Raw genomic sequence first — 20,120 nt, forward strand, 5'->3', positions numbered from 1 at the left:
GTGGGAAACAGGCTTGCTTTATCTAACAAACATCTGATGCGAAAAATTCTTAGCAATATATAATGTCATGTTATTTGTTTGTTCTAGATGAGTACAGTGTTACGGTGTTGGTACAGATTTATGACGAAATTGGCAAAATACGATGACTTAATAGTTGGCCGGTATGATCTTCGTAAATTGTTGCGAGCCTTATTACACACATTTCGATGACGTTTTCCGCCTTGACTCGGCGCACATGTCGCTGTCAGTAGGTGAGAAATATCTTTGTAAACCGAAGGTGATAAATTGTGCGATTAGACATCACCCACTTCATCTTGTATATTTCTGAAACTGATCTGACATTAATGTATTCGTGATGTTATGTCTGATTTGGTAACTTTTGCTGGTGTTTAAAAATGGTCATAATGGAAAATTTCATGTACAACAACAACAAAAGTGTAGAAGACCGGTCGATTACACAGGCACTTGTATCGGTTCCAGCCATGGTACTATATTTGAGCAGTTGTAAAGACTAGCGTAACCCTATTGTTAGTCATTTAGCTCCTTCTCCGATGTCCATTGTGAAAAGCTGCTTCTTCAACGAATTGACGTCACCTTATCAGGTGACACCATCCTCCAGTTTAAACTTCGGGTGTCGGTCAAAACCTCGAACAGCCAAAACGTCGAAGTCTTAATGTCGAATAACTAGGGTCAAAAAGTTGAATAGTAAATACCAATATTGGCCAAGTTAGTGTGTATGCCTGTATGTATATACACTATGCATAAGTCAGTATAATCAAAATCATATCTTTTCTCCTACACAGCTGAAGAATTTGTGAAAAGACCAGTTGCTAGGCCGGCCGCTCGAAAGATGTGGAAACCAAGGCGTGTTCTGCCAGGTCCAATTATATCGACTGATTTGGGTTGTGTGATCTGTACTTGAAAAATAAAACTTGTGTTACTGTGTAAGCTGAAAAGATACGATTTTGATTACACTGATTTATCCATGCATACTGTATATGTACACAGGCATACCCACTAACTTCTCCAGTGTTGGTATTTACTGTTCAACAGTTTGACCCTAGGTATTCAACGTTTTGACTTCAACGTTTTGGCTGTTCGATGTCTTGACTGTAGTTCTAAAATTAGTTTTACACGCATCTGTTCTTTATGATGTTGTGCGAGTCAAACACAGCCAATTCATAGTTTGAAGTGATGTCGTAAGCTGCACTGGCCCAGTCATCAGCACGCTCTTTAGTCACCTGATGAGTTCTGGAGGTAAAAACAAACCGAATTTAACCCAGGCGAGATAGACTTTGAATTATCCTCACATGGCTATTTCAGCTCCTCTCTTTATTCCGGGATGGTGGAGTATTATAGCCACAGCAGCAAGCAATGGTAAAAAAGACGTTGTTTCACGCCTTGTCCGATAAGTCCTTTCTAAACGATATCTGCAGTTGAAAACAGGTGTCAACTGTGGCTTTTACCTTTCAGCTTGCCCCCACCCACAACATCCAAGGTATATTTCACTCGGTAATGGCACAGTGGCTACGGAAAATCATGAGACAGTAATTGCTGAAACAGCAGCCATTTTGCCTTCACCACAGTTATGGGTCTTAGAAAAGTTGTCATTCTTGGATGACACATGCGCATTAACCATTAAAAGACAAGCTTAAAGGGTACTTGTTTTGAAATACATGTAGGTTGCCGTGTGTAAGGGCTGGTGTGTCAATACTGAGCAGAATATACTTCGGATGTTGCGTGTGAGGGCCAGCTGAGAGATCAGAGCCACAGGCCACACCTGTTTTGGACTGAAGACATCGTTTAGAAAGGACTTAGCGGACATGGCGTGAAACGGTGTATGGTTTACCACTGGTTGCTCCAGTGGCTATTATACTCAGCCAGCCCAGTGTAAAGAGAGGAGTTCAAATAGCCACCTTTAACAAGATTTCAGCAGAAATGATGAAAAATATAGCTTTTACAGAAAGATTTTTTTCTGGAAAAGTAATCAGAATGTGCCTTACCTTTTAGTATCACAGTTTCATTGTCATGTAGCTCTTTAAACTTCAGAAATCAACAAAAACTAGCATTTTGCCCATTTAGCTCCAGGTTATATATTACCTCCTGGTCCTTGCGAACAACACAGATGCTCAAAGGTATGAATACTAAGTTTGTCAGAAATATCCCCAATGTAGACAGAATCCACCAAAACTTTAACATATAGATTGATGATTTATCTGAACACAGTGCTCTTCTTTTCTATCTACTCAATCCCATAATATAACCTACATCTGCCGCACGCTAGTCAGAAAAACCCTGTTTATTGTAGCCCAATAATTAAAGACTGAAAATAATCGTTATCCAACAGTGAATATATGAGGGGAAAAAATAAGAAAATTTGTTTAGAGGTTTTTTTTTTTATGTTCGATTCTTGTATATGCAAAGAGGGTGCATATCAAGCTAACTGAAAAGCAGATAACATAGATAGCAATATCTTGAATTTCTCAACATTTCCCAATCAATAAAAATCTTAAATATCTCTGTTTATTCATTTTTTTGTTTGTACATTTTATAGCAAAGCATACTTTCAAGATGATGTGACATTTGATAAATACCGTAGTCTAATGGTACCAAGTGCAGATCAGGGGTTTGATCAGGGGCTGCAAAATGGTTGCCAGTAGGGTGGTGGAAATGTTTTAAGATGGTGAACCTGAATTAAATTCACATGGTTATTTGCATATTACTATGCTCTGTAAATATTTCTTACTGTATACATAGTCGATGTTTATTTTATTGAAGCTTGCACGGGGGCGCTTATGCGTGTCTGTACGTGGGAAGGTCTATCAGCAACCTACAGATGGTCGCTGGTTCCCACCGGTTTCCTCCCACCATAATTCTGGCCGCTGTCATATAGGTGAAATACTCTTGAGTATGGTGTAAAACACCAATCAAATATATACATGTAAATATTGCTACATGTGTTGTTGTTTTTGTATTTCACAAAAAATGCTGGAACTCCGAAAAGATACTCAACCACACAAATTTGTAGATCACATTTAATAAGCTGTGTTATTGTACATTATATATGACTAACACCCATAAATTAAGAACAACTACACATACTAATTTATGGTGTACAAACTGGGTTGATAATATCCGAATACATTGTATTTTATTCCATTAGATGAGTTGACCACCTACCCACTGCACTGACCCAGATCTCCAAAAAGGTGCACAGGGTGCCTTAAATAATGAAGTGATAGCTGTGATGGTATTATATTGAGCATGGGCACAAATTAGTCAATTTATCAATAATGCTACAAAATGCACCTGATGAAGTCTACCTTTATTTTTATCATTAAGACATAACTAATGGCCAGGTCAGAATCCTGAAAAGACTCCCTCATTTCACCAGGGTAACATTTGTATTTAGACCACACAAGGGAAAAGTAAGAACTTCGCATGAGTTCATGTAATGGTTATTCCCGTAGATGGTTTGAGGTTCTAGTGTTACCGGCCTGACAAACTTATGTTACTTCAGCACATACAGTAGATGATCTAAAATTTCACCAAGGACTATGTTGCATATTTTGGGGGCGGGGGAGGGGATTTAGGTGACTATTTTCAAACTGGACTTTCTTTAAGTGAAAGACAGCACCTGACTAATGTTCATGTCTACTGAAAGACTACCATTCAAAGTATAATAATTTGGCAATAAATATTTTTTTTATTTTTTTCCTTAACCCAGTTTAGTGACATGTCATTCTTGACACAGCTTCAGCACATGTCCTTTATCGACAGCAAGGTGACGTCACATCTGAAGGTTTTTTTAAGTATTGTGGTCAAAGCAGTAGCCTATGAGAGATAAAAGTTTTGGACTTCAGTGATGAAGGTCCAAGTGATAAAGAGCTTTCTCAGAAATTGGATACTCTGGAAGGATATTTCTACCACTGCTTGAACTGTTGATACAGTAAGACTGCTGTATCATATACAGTTCAAATAGCCTGTAGATGCATGACCAAGGTATTCCTGGTTCACGTCCTAGCTTCCAGAGGGGTTGTGCTGACTTTTGAGGATTTTGACCCAGGGTCTGTTAAATGTTTACAAAATTACAATAGGATTGTTGTACGTTACTTCACGTAACTAAATCGTTGTAAATGATTTCAAAATGGTGTCTTGTTTAGTAGTTCTTTGTTATCATTTGTCACTTCATGGCGTGAATGGGTAAATTTATTTATTTATTATTTTATTGGTGTTTTACGCCGTACTCAAGAATATTTCAATTATACGACGGTGGCCAGCATTATGGTGCGAGGAAACCAATCAAAGACCGAGGGAAGCCCACAGCCATCTGCAGGTTGCTGACCGACCTTCCCACATGTGGCCGGAGAGGAAGCCAGCATGAGCTGGACTTGAACTCACAGCGACCGCATGGGTGAGAGGCTCCTGGGTCATTACGCTACGCTAGTGCACTAACCCACTAACCCCCTGAGTGGGTAAAGGCTACGTCACAGCGTTTCCCGCATCATGTGATAGCAGCGTGTTTGATTGAATAATATTCTCAAGATACCTGCTTGGATTCACACCGGCCGTTTGTACAGTGTTGTCATTTTGTTCTACATGATATTCTGTGAAATTTCATTAAAATGATAATGTATGATACTTTTTAGAATGCTTGAGCATGCTGCTTTGGATTGAAGTAAGTGTTAGCCAGGTGCTGTCTTGACCTTTAAAAGAAAATTGTATTGTGCGCCGTTTGTAATAAAGGGATTGTTGCAATGTTAATTAGGCCTATACATGTTAAGTTACATGTAGCCAGATTTTGGTTAAACAGTACCGGTATCAGTAAAATGATGCTGGACGGGAAAGACTTCTGTACCTGTCAACAAATGTGAAGGTAATTATTTTATTTATTTGATTGGTGTTTTAAGCCATACTCAAGAATATTTCGCTTATATGACGGCGGCCAGCATTATGGTGGGTGGAAATCGGGCTGAGCCAGAGGGAAACCCATGACCATCCGCAGGTTGCTGGCAGACCTTCCCACGTACGGCCGGAGAGTAAATGTTCATGTGAAATGTTAAATTTGTATGTACATGTTTATGTATACACTAACTTTTCTCATGTTTTTTTCTTTGGTAGCTCATCTTGATGTGGATATGGAGATACATGTATGCCATACCTTCTGCTGATGTTCCTATGCTTTTGTGGAAATGTTGCAGTAAAGTACCCGTAGGAGCAGATAACAGTTTTAGCTACTGGTAACCTTGTACATGTACCTGTTCATTCCCAGAATGATTTGTTAGAAGTAGTCACTATTTTCCAATGGAAGGATATAAAATTAACCAATCAGCTGTGGAAGGATTTGAATGCTTGTCTGGAGAAGTTGGTGATAATGCAGAGGCTGCAGGAGAATTGAAAGTTGTGAAGGAAGGAAAGGCAGAAGTATTGTTTCCAAAGGGTGTATTCTACAACCCTGTACAGGAGTTTAATAGAGACATTACCATTGCTGTCATCAGTCAGTATGCCAAGGAACACTTCCAGAAACTAAAGGAAAAGCAGGAGGAAGATCCTGGTATTGAAAAGGTATCATCTGAAAACGAACTGTCATGTGAAGAGAGCTGTGAAAATGGTCTTCGGATTTTTGAAGGATTGGCTGCCACTGGCTTGAGGTCAGTTAGGTTTGGTTTGGAAATTCCGGAGGTGAAGGAAGTCATAGCCAACGACTACAGTCAAACAGCGGTTCAGATGATTAAAGAAAATATCTCGCGAAACAATCTGAGTGATATTGTGAAATCAAGTTTCGGTGATGCAGGAATGATGATGTACTGTAACCGAGGAGTGAAAGACCAGTTTGATGTGATCGATCTGGACCCCTATGGTAGCCCAGCCACTTTTCTGGATGCTGGTGTCCAGGCGGTAAAATCTGGGGGACTTCTGTGTGTGACTTGTACTGACACGGCTGTTCTTTGCGGTAATGGTAGTGAGACATGTTATTCTAAATATGGAGCTATGTCGTTACGGTCAAAGTTTTGCCATGAAATGGCCCTGCGAATTGTTCTTCAGTCCATCGAGTCACATGCAAATCGATATTCCAGATACATTGTTCCAATCTTAGCTTTAAGCATAGATTTTTATGTCAGAATTTTTGTGCGAGTTTTTTCAGGTCAAGGGAAGGTGAAGCAATCAGTCAGCAAAATGGCATTGGTTTATCAGTGCTCTGGCTGCGGAAGTTATGAGCTTCAGAAACTGGGGACTTGCACACCAACAAGGGGAGGTAACTTCAAGTATGGACCAGCTTCAGGACCTCCTGTTGGACAAACCTGTCAAAACTGTGGACATAAGCATCATGTTGGTGGGCCTATTTGGGCAAGCCCTTTGATTGATTCTGACTTTGTGGAAAGTGTAATCAAGAATGTCTCTGCAGACACAGAAAAGCTGAACACATCATCTCGGATTCTCGGAATGCTAAATATGTGCCTGGAGGAACTGCCAGATGTTCCACTGTATTATGTGACTGATGAACTGTGCAGGACAGTCCACTGTGTGGTGCCAAACCAGCTAATAATGAGGTATTGGTGAAGTATGCGTGTACACGTAGATGTACACATCTGCAGATGAGATGATCAATATAATTATATCATAACGGAACATATTTTTGGTTTCCATTTGTCATTAAAACTACCCTTCTCACTCTCTGACAGTTGTCCCCTCTTTATGGTAACACATTACCCTTCTAACTCTCTGACAATTGATCCCTCTTCATGGTAACACATTACACAGCGCCCTTCTCACTCTCTGACAGTTGTCCTCTCTTCATGGTAATACATTACTCAGCACCCTTCTCACTTTCTGACAGTTGCCCCGTCTTTACGGTAACACATTATACAGCGCCCTTCTCACTCTGACAATTTTCCCCTCTTCATGATAGTACATTACACAGCACCCTTCTCACTCTCTGACAATTGTCCCCTCTTCATGGTAACACGTTACACTGCACCCTTCTCACTCTCTGACAATTGTCCCGTCTTCATCGTAATACATTACACAGCAACCTTCTCACTCTCTGACAGTTGCCCCCTCTTCATGGTAACACATTACACAGCACCCTTCTCACTCTGACAATTGTACCCTCTTCACATTACACAGCACCCTTCTCACTGTCTGACAATTGTCCCATCTTCACATTACACAGCACCCTTCTCACCCTCTGACAATTGTCCCGTCTTCATGGTCATTCATTACACAGCACCCTTCTCACTGACTGACAGTTGTCCCCTCTTCACATTACACAGCACCCTTCTCACCCTCTGACAATTGTCCCGTCTTCATGGTCATTCATTACACAGCACCCTTCTCACTGACTGACAGTTGTCCCCTCTTCACATTACACAGCACCCATCTTACTCTCTCACAGTTGTCCCCTCCTAACATTACACAGCACTTTTCTCACTCTCTCACAATTGTCCCATCTTCACATTACACAGCACCCTTCTCACTCTCTCACAATTGTCCCGTCTTCATGGTCATTCATTACACAGCACCCTTTTAACTCTCTGACAATTGTCCCCGTCTTCATGGTCATTCATTACACAGCACCCTTTTCACTCTCTGACAATTGTCCCCTCTTCATGGTAATACATTACACAGCACCCTTCTCACTCTCTGACAGTTGTCCCGTCTTCATGGTCATTCATTACACAGCACCCTTCTCACTGTCTGACGATTGTCCCATCTTCACGTTACACAGCACCCTTCTCACTGTCTGACAATTGTCCCCTCTTTACATTACACAGCACCCTTCTCACTCTCTGACAATTGTCCCGTCTTCATGGTCATTCATTACACAGCACCCTTCTCACTGTCTGACAATTGTCCCATCTTCACATTACGCAGCACCCTTCTCACTCTCTGACAATTGTCCCGTCTTCATGGTAATACATTACACAGCGCCCTTCTCGCTCTCTGACAATTTTCCTGTCTTCATGGTAACACATTACACAGCAGCCATTTCGCTCTCTGACAGTTGTCCTGTCTTTATGGTAACACATTACACAAGCACCCTTTCAGGTTAATTCCATGTAACTTGTTCACTTATGCTAATTTTTAAACTTGTAGCATGTTTAAAATGTTTAAATTTTGCATAACAGGTCCAGGAATGTTCAAAATAATGATTTTGAAGAAACATTGGCTGCATCCATGAGGACTGATATTGGGAGTTCTGATTTCAAATAATTCACTAAAATTTAAACACCAGAATTTTCACACTTGTCCATATATTTTGTTTACTTGTTTTAAGTCTTCTTGGTCAAATGTTTTGAAGAAACACAGAAAACCTGAATGAATTTCAGTTTTATTTTTTTTAATTTTATGATCAAAATTTTGAAATTATTATGTAGAACCCATCACAATTTGGATGAAGTTTTTTTTAATTTCAAAAAAAAAATGCAAGTACAGAAATGTCTCTCTTTGTTTTTTATGTGAATTTGAAAAAAAAAACATATACAATGTAGAGTTTTTTTGTCTAATTTTTTTTAATTTGTGTTAATTAAAATGGGGTAATTAGCTTAAACAATTAGCTGCATCACAGTGTGTAGCACCCATCACAATCAGTACAATTCAGTGCAAAGACTAGATTAACTGATTAAGACCCTGGTGGTGTGATTACAGGAAACTATTGCTTATTTCAATAGTGAATAATGTAAATGCGCACATTGCAAAATCTAAATGTAAACAATTTCTGTTTTAACACCTTCAATTATCATCTAATTTGTCACAAAGCACATAGTGTGTCCTGTTCAGTCTGCCCATGGCATGAGAAGCAAATTAGAATTTAAGTACTGTAAATATTAACAACCCCTTGAAAGTATTTGTTGTTTCTAATGACCATGTAACGGAACACATGAAGTATGCAATCTGAACATGTCATGAGAAGATCTCCCATGCAGATTTAATATTTAACCTGTACCACATACCTCAACAGTGGCTCTAGTTCTCAAGTCAGAAAGAAATTCATGATTTGCTTTCTCCGTGTAGACTGAATCAACTGATTTAGGCCTTGGTGGTGTCAATAAATAAAACTACCATTCATTACACAAACAAGACAGTATAAGAAAAGTTTTGTTCTGGTGTTTGAATTTTAGTGAATGTCTTGAAATCAGCACTCGAAATATCAGTCTTCATAAGGGGCAGCACTTTGTCTTCAAAATTGTTTTTTGGACATTAAAGTTAGGTGAGGTTTAATCATTTATCTTTCAGGTAGTGTGCAATTCTTATGGCATGATATGATATAAGTTTTACAAGTAATGGAATTGACCATGTGTGTGTCTTTACCTGCGCAATCATACACTATTCCTGATACATGTACCACTGCTTTTCAACTTTTTCTGCTGTCTTTTGTTCTGTGTACATCTTGAACAGTCACGTGTGTCTTGAATTGGCAAATGTGAAGTCAGTGTATGATTGTGGATCAATGGTTAGACTCTCGCCAATGTGGTAGCTGTGAGTTCAAGTCCAGCTCATGCTGGCTTTCCTCACAGGTGGTAGGTGGTGAAAGTTTGTAAGCAATGTGAGGATGGTCTGGGGTTTCCTCTACCCAATATGCTGGCTGCTGTTGCATAGGGGAAATATTCTGGAGTACGACGTGAAACACCAATCAGATAAATTATATAAACTTATATAGTTTATAGACTAGTAGAGTGTGCCTGTAGAAAAGATTCCTTGTGATGACTTTCTTTTCTCATTTCTCAGGAAGTACCCGTTGAACATGTTGAAAAGAATTATTGAGGTCACCATTGCCTAATATGCAAACATACTTCTAGGATACTTGGCACTGCACTTTCTTGGGTTCGCAGCAAAACACCTGGCAACATTTGGGCAGGATAGACATACACTGTACATGAAAACACTGATTCTTTGAATAATAGTAAAAAATGATGTTTGATAAATTCGACTAAAGAAATCAAAGAAGGGAACCAACACGAAACTAAGATCAAATGTAGACTATATCATCTCACCAGCTCTCTGTCAACGGAAGCAGATATTGTACATGTATGATAGGTTACCAAGGCTACAGCAGTACCTACTGGAATATTATTACCAGCCATGATCATTCATGATCAGTTGTAATCAAATGTTAATAAGTGGCATTGTTACTCAAGTAGGTAAAGGTCACTGCTGAACAATACATTAATTGGCATTACTTTGGAGAGGGCTGCTAAGTGCAATTATTACATAGCTATAAATGTGGTCCAGTGAATTAGGTTGGATAGTACCATGTGACCATCTTGTACTTGGAGTGATATTGGATCGTGGAGAGCCATAATTTTTCGATATTGTACGTTGGCGGGGAGATCGAAAGAACTTTCTCTAGGCCAGCTGAATCTGTATTTTGTATGTGTATCTTCCATGCGTTATTTTTGCACAAATTTTCAGTCCTCCTCCAGGTTTAGCTATATAATAAATGGGTCATTGTGAAGTGTTCTGTACATTATGGAGTGCTATTGTACTGGTCCATGTTGTGTTGGAAATCCACATTGTTAATACAATATTGACTCATACAGTACCACTCCATAATGTACAGAACACTTCACAATAACCTAATACAGTAGCACTTAGCCTTCAAAGCCTTTGTAAACACAACCCTGCATGGCCATTTATATGGTTACATGCAGGGATCATATGCTATGATGGTGACATTGGCTCTCACTTACATCATCCCAAAATGTATTGTATGCATTCTCTGTCCAGATATTTCATTACCATTGGTTCTTTAGAGTAGAAATGAATGCAGAATAATACTAACCTGGCCTGGCCAGCATCATTTACACTTCGTTCCTTTCACATTCCCTGCGTAGATTCTGCCCAAACCATGTAAAAGTACTCTCTACATGTGTTCCACTGTGCATAAATTGGGGGACAGCAGTACTCAGGAGATACATGTATGTTCTTTTTTTTCAGGTCTGCTATTTTAAATGCCGGGTACCGTGTCTCACATTCGCATGCCTGCAAAAACTCTGTGAAAACAGATGCTCCAAACGAATTCATATGGGTAAGTTGTCCACATTTAACATGGTCTATGATTTTGGGAGCTCTGTGGCCTAGTGGTTAGTGTGCTGACCAGCCTGCGGATGGTTGAGGGTTTCTATTCACCACAAGTCTGACTGCTGTCATATATAAAATGAAACATGCTTGAGTACAGCATTGAACACCAATCAAACAAATAATTAAATTAAAGCATTTATACTGTCATATTAGTGGTTAAACAGGTTAAAGGCGTTTCAAAACCTTCACAAATGTCAGTGATGTCAAGTAATCAACTTCATCTGGCTTAATGTCAGCTCTTTAAATCTGTCACGTGCCTGATTATTACATGTACATGTACCAGTATAGTTTTGTTGTCTCAGTCTGATCTCCCACATCCAAGACCACTGAACCTAAACCTAAAAGTAACATACATTGATTTATTTATTTATTTGATTGGTGTTTTACGCCGTACTCAAGAATATTTCAATTATATGATGGCGGCCAGTGTTATGGTGGGTGGAAACCGGGCTGAGCCCGGGGGAAACCAAAGACCATCTGCAGGTTGCTGAAAGACCTTCCCATGTACGGCCGGAGAGGAAGCAAGCATAAGCTGGAGTTGTACTAACAGCGACCGCATTGATGAGAGACTCCTGGGTCATTACGCTGCGCTAGCGCGCTAACCGACTGAGCCACGGAGGCCCCCCGTAACATACATGTGCATTTATTCTTGAGTATGGAGTAAATCTCCAGTCAAATAATTTACCTGTAGATAAAGTTCAAGGTTCAAACACCTCCTACACAATTTGAAATTGAGGTGTCCTGCCATCTCACACCCACACATTTGTACTCTTAAAATGAATTCTAGGCACGCTATTAAATGCATACCTGGCACACCTGTATTACATACCAAATTCTTACTTGTATATTGAACTGAAACTTTGAATTTACATTGTTGCTGTTCTAATTACACTCTACGGTTAAGTGTTAAGCAAATACCTGTTCAAAAACGAACGGCATGATAGATGATTTAGTTGACATGTAGAGCAATCTGTACATTTATTCAAGTTACCAAAACATTCCTGTATTTTCTTTGTTTTAGGACATTTTACGTCACTGGGTTAAAGATGGACATCCTGTGAAGGCCGATCGTCTTAAGGATGGAACGGTTGCCAAGGCTATCCTTGACAAAACCCCATCCCACACTGTGTCATTTGACCTTCATTCTGATGCTAACCCTCCATCAAGGACATTAGGACTGGTGCGGTACCAGGTCAACCCCGAAAGAGACTGGGGGCCCAAAGCCAGAGCAAAAGTAACTGAGAGATCATCTGATGACCCGACAAATAAACGAGTGAAGAACCAAAATAAGAGAAGTACTGGCCAGGTATTTTGCTATAAAGCCTCATCACTTGTTTTATGACATTCTGTGTCGACAGTAATAAGTGTCCCTGTAGACTGTTCTAGCCAGGACACATGTATGTTTAATAGTAGCTAGAACTGCCTACAGTATTGCAGCTTGCAAGATGTTTGCGCACAGAGTCTGCAGCTTCTGTATCTGTAAACTGTAAATATTTGTCGCACTTAGTTGAGCTGGACAAATAATTGCAGCAGAAAACTCCATGCATTTTTCTTTTGCATAAGAACAATGACATGTGCCTTAAACACTGTGTACGCAAAGTCAACAATTTTGCTAAATTTAGACCACTTTATGTTTTGCATTTTTCATCCGAACTGAGCCGTGCTGAGCTGAAAGTAAGACTATGTTTTGGTCTTATAATATCTTTGGTTAGCTTTCATTTATTTATTTATTTGATTGGTGTTTTACGCCGTACTCAAGAATATTTCACTTATACGGCGGTCCGCATTATGGTGGGTTGAAACTGGGCAGAGCCCAGGTGAAACTCACGACCATCCGCAGGTTGATGCCAGACCTTCCTACGTACAGCTGGAGAGGAAGCCAGCATGAGCTGGACTTGAACTCACAGCGACCGCATTGGTGAGAGACTCCTGGGTCTTTCCAAGTTTTAATAAAAAAATAATAATAAGACAAAACTACATTTCCATGCATACTTTCACATATTTTTTTTTTTGGCATTGTCATCACGTGACTTAGTAGGCCAGCGTTTTGTACACCGACTTGTAACAAAAACAACATGCTGGTTAACAGTGGAAATCATTTACCACTGCGCTTTACAGGCATATGTAGCCAGACGGCGAAAACAGTTAAAGAGGAAGAAAAGTTACACAAAATTTAAGAAAAATATTGAATCAGACTTAAATTTGAGCCATGAGGCCGGCAGAGTCAGGTGAATTTGAAAACAACCGTTTTGTCAACCAAAAATGAAACTTTCATTGGATATAGGTTTTGCTCCATGTATCCTAGTTAAGGAGTATACTGCCACTATGTGGAAAGTATTTGCTATTTTCGCTTGAAAATTGTCACGAAACCAGTCAAGATAAACAAAAAAAACTGTCACAGATTCATAATCATAAGCTCAAACTACATGGGGGAAAACTTTTATGCTTAAATGAAAACGTTTTTGGTCACATGACAAATATGCAGGTAGGCTTTCACAGTTATGTCCTCCTATGGGTGCCATCTAATCAACGCGTTAAATTTCAGTTGAATCCAATGAGCTGTTTTTGAGAAGAAGCAGTTTTCGCTGTAGGCGTCAATATGGCGGCAAAAGTAGGTCACGCTGAAAGTTAAAAATTTCTATAGGCAAATTTTCCCATGCATGGTCCTTCAGACATAGTGTGTAACAACTGTGTGCAGTTTACGTTTTTTTACATACAATGTAGTTACAAAATTAAAGCAGGGGAAAGAATAATGATAAGAAGGATAAATATAGCTTTTAAAGCAGAGATGCAGAGGTTCAAGCCTGGATTTCCAGCCTATGCAGAGTCACGTCCGATTAATTGAATGGCGCCCTTGTTCATTGAGGTATAACCAAATTAATTGGAAAGCATACATTCTTCCTAGCCATCTGTACATACATGTTGACTATATAGCTTGTAAATTTGCCAAATGTACAGGGAGAACACCGGATTCGTGATCAGGGGCCCGTTTTACAAAGCGCACGTAACGTTACATGCATTTAACTTCCACGGCACCAGTGCACCATGGTATTTCGTCACCATGCTAGTTGTATGGATGTAGCGCTATGTGCGCTTTGTGAAACGTGGGCCCCAGGACGTTAAAATTACATCTATTCATGTTAGAATCTTCAAATTCAGTATTTTTTTATTTTCAACTTATCACTTCCACTGTATCCGCAAAAACCTAATGTGCCTACACATTGTGATTTGTTTTTTTCTTTCCAAATAGCAGCCAGGGACGTTCATTATGTGTGCTGAATTTCAAGTCCGTCAGACATTGGGTTTTGGAGAAAATGACAGTCAAATGTTTTCGTATCAACCCATGACTCAGGACTTTACTCGCAAAAGTTTATCTCCACGTCTACAACATTTCTAAGATTCATGCTTTTCTGCTTCACCATTTTAGCTGCAGAAGTAATTCAATTTTTGAAAAGTGTAAAAAGGGGGATTTTTATGGGGGGGGGAGCTGTACGTCCTACTTCCGGTTTGCTGATGCCACTTTAGGTTATGGAAAATTTCTCTTCATGCCTTGTGATGTTGTTAGGCCTTACGGTTACATATCTAGCTTCATTTGTTAAGGAGAAACACCCACTTCTGGTTTTGATTTCTGGTGTTGCAAAAATTGCATGTCCAGAATCAGCGTCCAAAACTGCGCCAGAAAGACTACATGTATTTCCCACAGAAAAAGTCATCATGAACCAATTGATCATTTCTAGGCTTTCTGCAACTACAGTTTCACTTCCAGCTCAAGAGAACGAGCAGAGGTAACAGAGGTTTATCAGTCAAGTCGCGTCCTAAACATCATCCCAAGGGAAAGAGAAAAATTATACATTTTCGGAAATGAGATCAGCAAACCGGAAGTAAGTAGGCCTACATGCCAAAAAAAAAATCGCCAGTTTTACTCTTTTCAAAACTGAAAAACTTCTAGCGCTAAAAATCCTGAGCAGAAATTCGTGAAACTTAGGTATATGTGGTAGTCCCGAAGATGTGCTCTTGTAAGTAAAAACTTGGGTGTCCTCAGTCACGTGACAAGGCGGGCATTTTGGGTTGAAGTGAAAACATTTGAGAGTCATTTCCTCCAGAACACCGTGTCCAGTTGACTTGAAAGTGATGTCACACGAAAACGAAAGATTTGAATTTGAGGATTCCTGACATGTAAACCCACCTAGTTTTTGACATCCTGATCATGAAGTCAGTCTTATTTTTTCTTGAGGTGTATACTTTTGATGTAAATTGCGATCAGGTTGTGACACAAAGCAATTTACCCCATATTTGCAGGTCACTGATAGAAGACTGACCGCTGTCAGGGCTACATTTGGCACATCTGCATGTATATGTTACGTCGTGTATTTAAAATACACTAATGGCTACGAAGAATGTAGGCTTTATAAATTAAGTTGGTTATATATCAATGCATAGACATAATTCATGCAATCGGAATTGACACTGCCCATGCTGGAAATGCCGGCATCGCTGCTTTAGCAACTGTATTATTGGTCTTATTGTTTTGTTTTGTTTTGTTTTGTTTTTCCCCTGTGTAGTTAATGCATTAATGTATGGCAACTGTATAATTAACCTTGGATTGCTCAATTCAACATGATAGTAATAAAAATTTGCCTGGTGGTTTATGATGTGCAGGCCTAAATATATAAACTCATGCGATTGCAACATTTCCTTTAAGATAAAGATGTATAAACGTATGCTGCAGATCAACTCTTGGCTTACTTCATGGTATTCATAATAATGAAATTAGTGTCTATTAAATACACCCATTACTGTTCATAGATGTATGTGTTGTTATCACATATATATGCAGATGCATGCATAATATAATTAATATGAAAGACATAGAGAGTGAAACTAGAGCAGCAACAACAGTGTGATAATTGACAAATATCACAGGTAACCGGTAAAATACGGAAAATTATGGTGAAAATGAAAAGTTCCATTTTTCCGAACTGCTGTGTCTAAACTGATCAGATGTTAATTGTGTTGATGCCATGTAGCACCTCAAATTTTGTGTCAACGATGGATTATCCCGCTCGTGCTATTGTGTGCAAACCACACGCCTGCAAACCCTGAGCTGAGTACCTGCGGTACTTTTAAGATACCACCCCTAACATTTTGTTTAACATTGCTTTCCGTATTATTTGACGCCGACGCCGACGCTGACACTCAGTGTTAAAACATAAGCTACGCCTGTATTTTATACAGGCGAGCTAAAAGGAACAACTTTCGTGATGTCCATACAATATCCCACAAAGCATCTTCATTCACTAACATGCTCCATGAATGACATCATGCTGCTTATCGGCTGTTGCAAATATTGCAATGTGGCAGACATTTTGGAAGCAGTTAACAGGCAGGCATTTCTACTTCATATTATTAGGCTTCCAAACTAATAAAACGCAGGGAAGCCTATTCTTTCGGAAATCGCAATTATCAGCTGTTTTTGACTTACAATATACCCTGTTTAATTCCTAAATCTCATGGCTACGAACTACGGGTTTCTAATGACGTTTTTTCTGGGTAAAAAAACCTCTAAAACAAGGCCTTTAAAATTACAGGTCGCTCGCCGGATTGAGCAGTTTGGAAAATATTGAACTCTAGACCAAAAACAAAAAAGTGTAATGACTGACACTGTCATACACAGATATTATCCTTTAATTATATAGTCCTTAGATCTTATCATTAAATCAACCAAAATTATTATACTGTCACAATTATGACTGTTTATCGTATACATAAGGATTGCAGAGCGGTGACTTCATACCTTAGGGGGTGGGTGGGGGGGGGGGGGGGGCGCTCCGTGGGTTCAGTTAGCTCAGTTAGTTAGCGCGCTAGCGCAGCGCTAATGACTCGGGAGCTTCTCACCAATGCGGTCGCTGTTCACTACAAGTTTGTAGTGAACAACTTTACTACAGAGGTCTTTGATATGCAAATCAGGAAATGCATTTAGCAATCGATGCACTATATTAGGCAATTGCAACCATGTGAACTGCTGAGCAAAATCTTGAGCTATAAGGTCTTGGACTTCTTTGGTCTTTGATATGCAAATTACTATCGATGATATCTACGCAATGTGGCTGGCCACTGCAACCCTGTGATTGACCAAAAACTTGGCACATTGCATTCCAGTGCTCTTCAAAGGTCAAAGTAAGTTTATAACAACATGTCGCAGCTTAGGACGTACGGTCGATTCCATTTGTCTCCTATGTTTTACAGCTGTATTGCACAAGGACTGTTACACAGTAGTGGTCTGAAACAGATACTCCCTTCATGCATCCGTACTCTTCCGTCTACTACTCATGAATCTGATATATATATATATGGCTATCCATAAAGTATTTCTTTTATAGAGTCACCTATTATAAGCGCACTTAGCAAATTATTTCTATATAACCACCAGCTAGCTAGCTCTTAATAGTTGATGTAACTTCTCAGTGAATATAACACTTTTTAAACGCATTTTTATGCCAAAATATATAAGGTAACAAAATCGACTAAAATGAAGAGCGATAATTGATCTATTTGCTGATGAATTTCTAGCTTCACTGGAGTAATGATTTCCAGTCCACATGGCCTTCAAAAATGAGAAAAACATCACTTTTTCTACTTTTATTTGCTATTTTGTGTTTTATTAACTGTGGGTCGTGGAAAAGGAGTGAAACCACATTCGAGTACAACAGACCAAATTTAATCAGACTACATACATGTAACTTTTAAAATAAAAAATGTGTCAATGTGGAAGTTACATGACCATGATAAGCTTCTACAGTTTTCATTCTAATCCAATGCTCTGATGCTTTCTGCATGCTTTTACAACACACCAAATTCAGCTTTGTCCGTGGAGTTGTTCTGGCTGAAGTTGTCAAAGCTTTTTGTGACCTAACAATATGGGGGAAAAATAGGTCATACCGGAATATAATTGGTTTACAGTCATGGCATTTTTGTTTTTGGTTCAGTTTGAACAAACAGTTTTGGGAGAAATCATTAAAAAATTGGCACGGGCGAACATGGTTTAAACTTGTCCGAAGGATAACAATAACATTTTCAGGCTTTCATCTTGGAAATCAAATAGTAATAATCAGTACGATAACAGTAGACTTTCCATCCTTTTAGCCTGGAAATCCAAAAATGATACGAACGCAGAAATGTTGTGGACTGCTCAACTGGTGATATTGGCGATTGATTGTAAATTCTCGCAAGTAATGCTTCAAACCAATTGTAAATACAGCTTATATATATATTTCATCCGTAAAAAAAAAATTGTTGTATATTTTCCAGGATATCAAAGAGCGTGATTTCAAACAGTATCCATGTAAGAGATACAAGCAGGGCAAGTGTGCGAAGGGAGACAGGTGTCTATACAGTCACGCTACCAGCTCTGAAATGGATGGGAATGGCGATACTTGTGGAAAAATGACAAGGGAATACAGCGTTGCTACAGTATTCCAACATCTTGATAGAGATTCAACAACTGTTATATTACTGAAATAAAGTAGACGTTGATATGCCAGATGGCAGATCTTTACATCTGACATGAATCTAAAGAAGTTACATGTACTATTTTTTTCTGCTGATATTAAAGCGTCTAGAGAACTATATGACTAGGTAGTGTTGGATGAAGGTAAAGGCTGTATTCAGCGCAGCGACATGTATGGTTGTGTTTAGTCCAAACAAAAAATACATACAGCAACACATCAGCCATATGCGCATGGTTACATTTTAAGACGTAAATTTCACAGAAACGTGTCACGAAATAATAAAGCAATAACATGAAGCTGTTAGGATATATTTCTACACCCATTGTCGTAATAGTTAGCAATGCATAAGCACAAGTGAAATACATGTAATTCATAAACAATATTAACTGTACAGACCAAGAAAGTGAAAGATGATGTGTTGAACAGCACTTCATGATGTGTATATATGAGTTGTTGTATAGTAAGTATGTTTTAGAAGTTTATAGTGTTGTATAAAAATTAATACCCTGACGAATGATTGATCTACAGTTATATTATCTTCAGGCATACTGTTATATGGAACACTAATTTGGTTCGTGTGTTAATAAACAGTCGGTGCGTCCTACCATCAATCCTAGAAGCTAATAGTTACAATTGTCAATGAATGAATACTTGTATATTCTTTTTAAAGAAATGTGGCTTTTTGTATTTGACTACAAACGCATGTACATGTTTATAATGCCCATGTGACCAGGATGCCAGATCTAAAAGTTTAAAATTATAGTTCAGATGTGTGATCCATAGTTGCCTAATTCAAAAGTTGCTAGGGTAGAGAGATTTTTTGTTAACTTTTATATACTGCATATACGGGTACAGGTGTGTGTACGTGTGTGTGCGCGCGTGTGCGTGTGTATGTGAAGTGAAACCCGAGGTTTGTAACTTCAGTTTTATCAGGTTATGGTGAATAAATACATGTACCAGTACATATTAGCGTGATGAAGTATCATCGCCATTTCATAGGTTGCAATGCAAATTGCCAGTGACCAAGCAAATTGTAAGTACACCACTCCCCGACCAGTACACGGCTGTTATAAGAGATACAATTTTTTAAATTTTAAATTCTTTAAACGTGTACCACTGATAGAGCGTGTAGCCGTATTATAGCTTTTACTGTGTTGTACAACAGTGTTACTTGAAAGCCAAATGACAAATATTACAGCTTTTATTGAATAAATGAACTCAACAAAAAAAGAAACTTCGCATGTGTTACATTGTTGTGCGCTTGGGGCATGCTCCAGCAGTAGCATGATGGGTTTTGTTTGGGTTTTTTTTTATTTTGTTTTATTTTAACTCACAGGGACTAGCCACCTGTATAAGAGCTTGCTCATTACCGCGTATTTCCACCTCTGGCGTTCACAAGAACAAGTCAGCCTTGTCTCGTGGACTCCCCAGCACCGTGAACACAGTATCAATCAGCCAATGCTGTACTAACATGCTTCCCAGCACTTGAACATTCTGGGGTTGGCGTCTCGAGGCAAGAAGACTTCTTCG

At 39.0% G+C, this 20,120-nt stretch overlaps 1 protein-coding gene across 2 annotated transcripts; it reads left to right on the forward strand.

Moving 5' to 3' along the window:
- The first annotated feature begins 119 nt into the window (after positions 1-119).
- On the forward strand, positions 120-19,807 carry LOC135472915 (tRNA (guanine(26)-N(2))-dimethyltransferase-like). 2 transcript variants are annotated; one of them, XM_064752645.1, is made up of 5 exons: positions 120-251; positions 5,122-6,551; positions 10,939-11,029; positions 12,104-12,388; positions 18,391-19,807. In XM_064752645.1, exons 2-5 carry the CDS (start codon positions 5,305-5,307, stop codon positions 18,601-18,603), a joined length of 1,836 nt encoding a protein of 611 aa, XP_064608715.1. In that variant the 5' UTR covers positions 120-251; positions 5,122-5,304; the 3' UTR covers positions 18,604-19,807. The 2 variants fall into 2 exon arrangements, with proteins under 2 accessions (XP_064608715.1, XP_064608716.1); XM_064752646.1 differs by lacking the exon at positions 120-251 and adding an exon at positions 3,816-4,414.
- The last annotated feature ends 313 nt before the right edge of the window (positions 19,808-20,120 follow it).

Source organism: Liolophura sinensis, chromosome 8 (assembly GCF_032854445.1).
Source record: "Liolophura sinensis isolate JHLJ2023 chromosome 8, CUHK_Ljap_v2, whole genome shotgun sequence".
Classification (NCBI taxonomy): Eukaryota; Metazoa; Mollusca; class Polyplacophora; order Chitonida; family Chitonidae; genus Liolophura; species Liolophura sinensis.

What these genes read in the sequence shown, in the direction of transcription:
- LOC135472915 (XM_064752645.1), top strand. Translation starts at nt 5,305, where the DNA reads ATGGAAGGATATAAAATTAACCAATCAGCTGTGGAAGGATTTGAATGC. An exon ending in CTCCAAACGAATTCATATGG is followed by an intron (nt 11,030 to 12,103) that starts GTAAGTTGTCCA and finishes TCTTTGTTTTAG; the next exon opens with GACATTTTACGTCACTGGGT. An exon ending in ATAAGAGAAGTACTGGCCAG is followed by an intron (nt 12,389 to 18,390) that starts GTATTTTGCTAT and finishes TATATTTTCCAG; the next exon opens with GATATCAAAGAGCGTGATTT.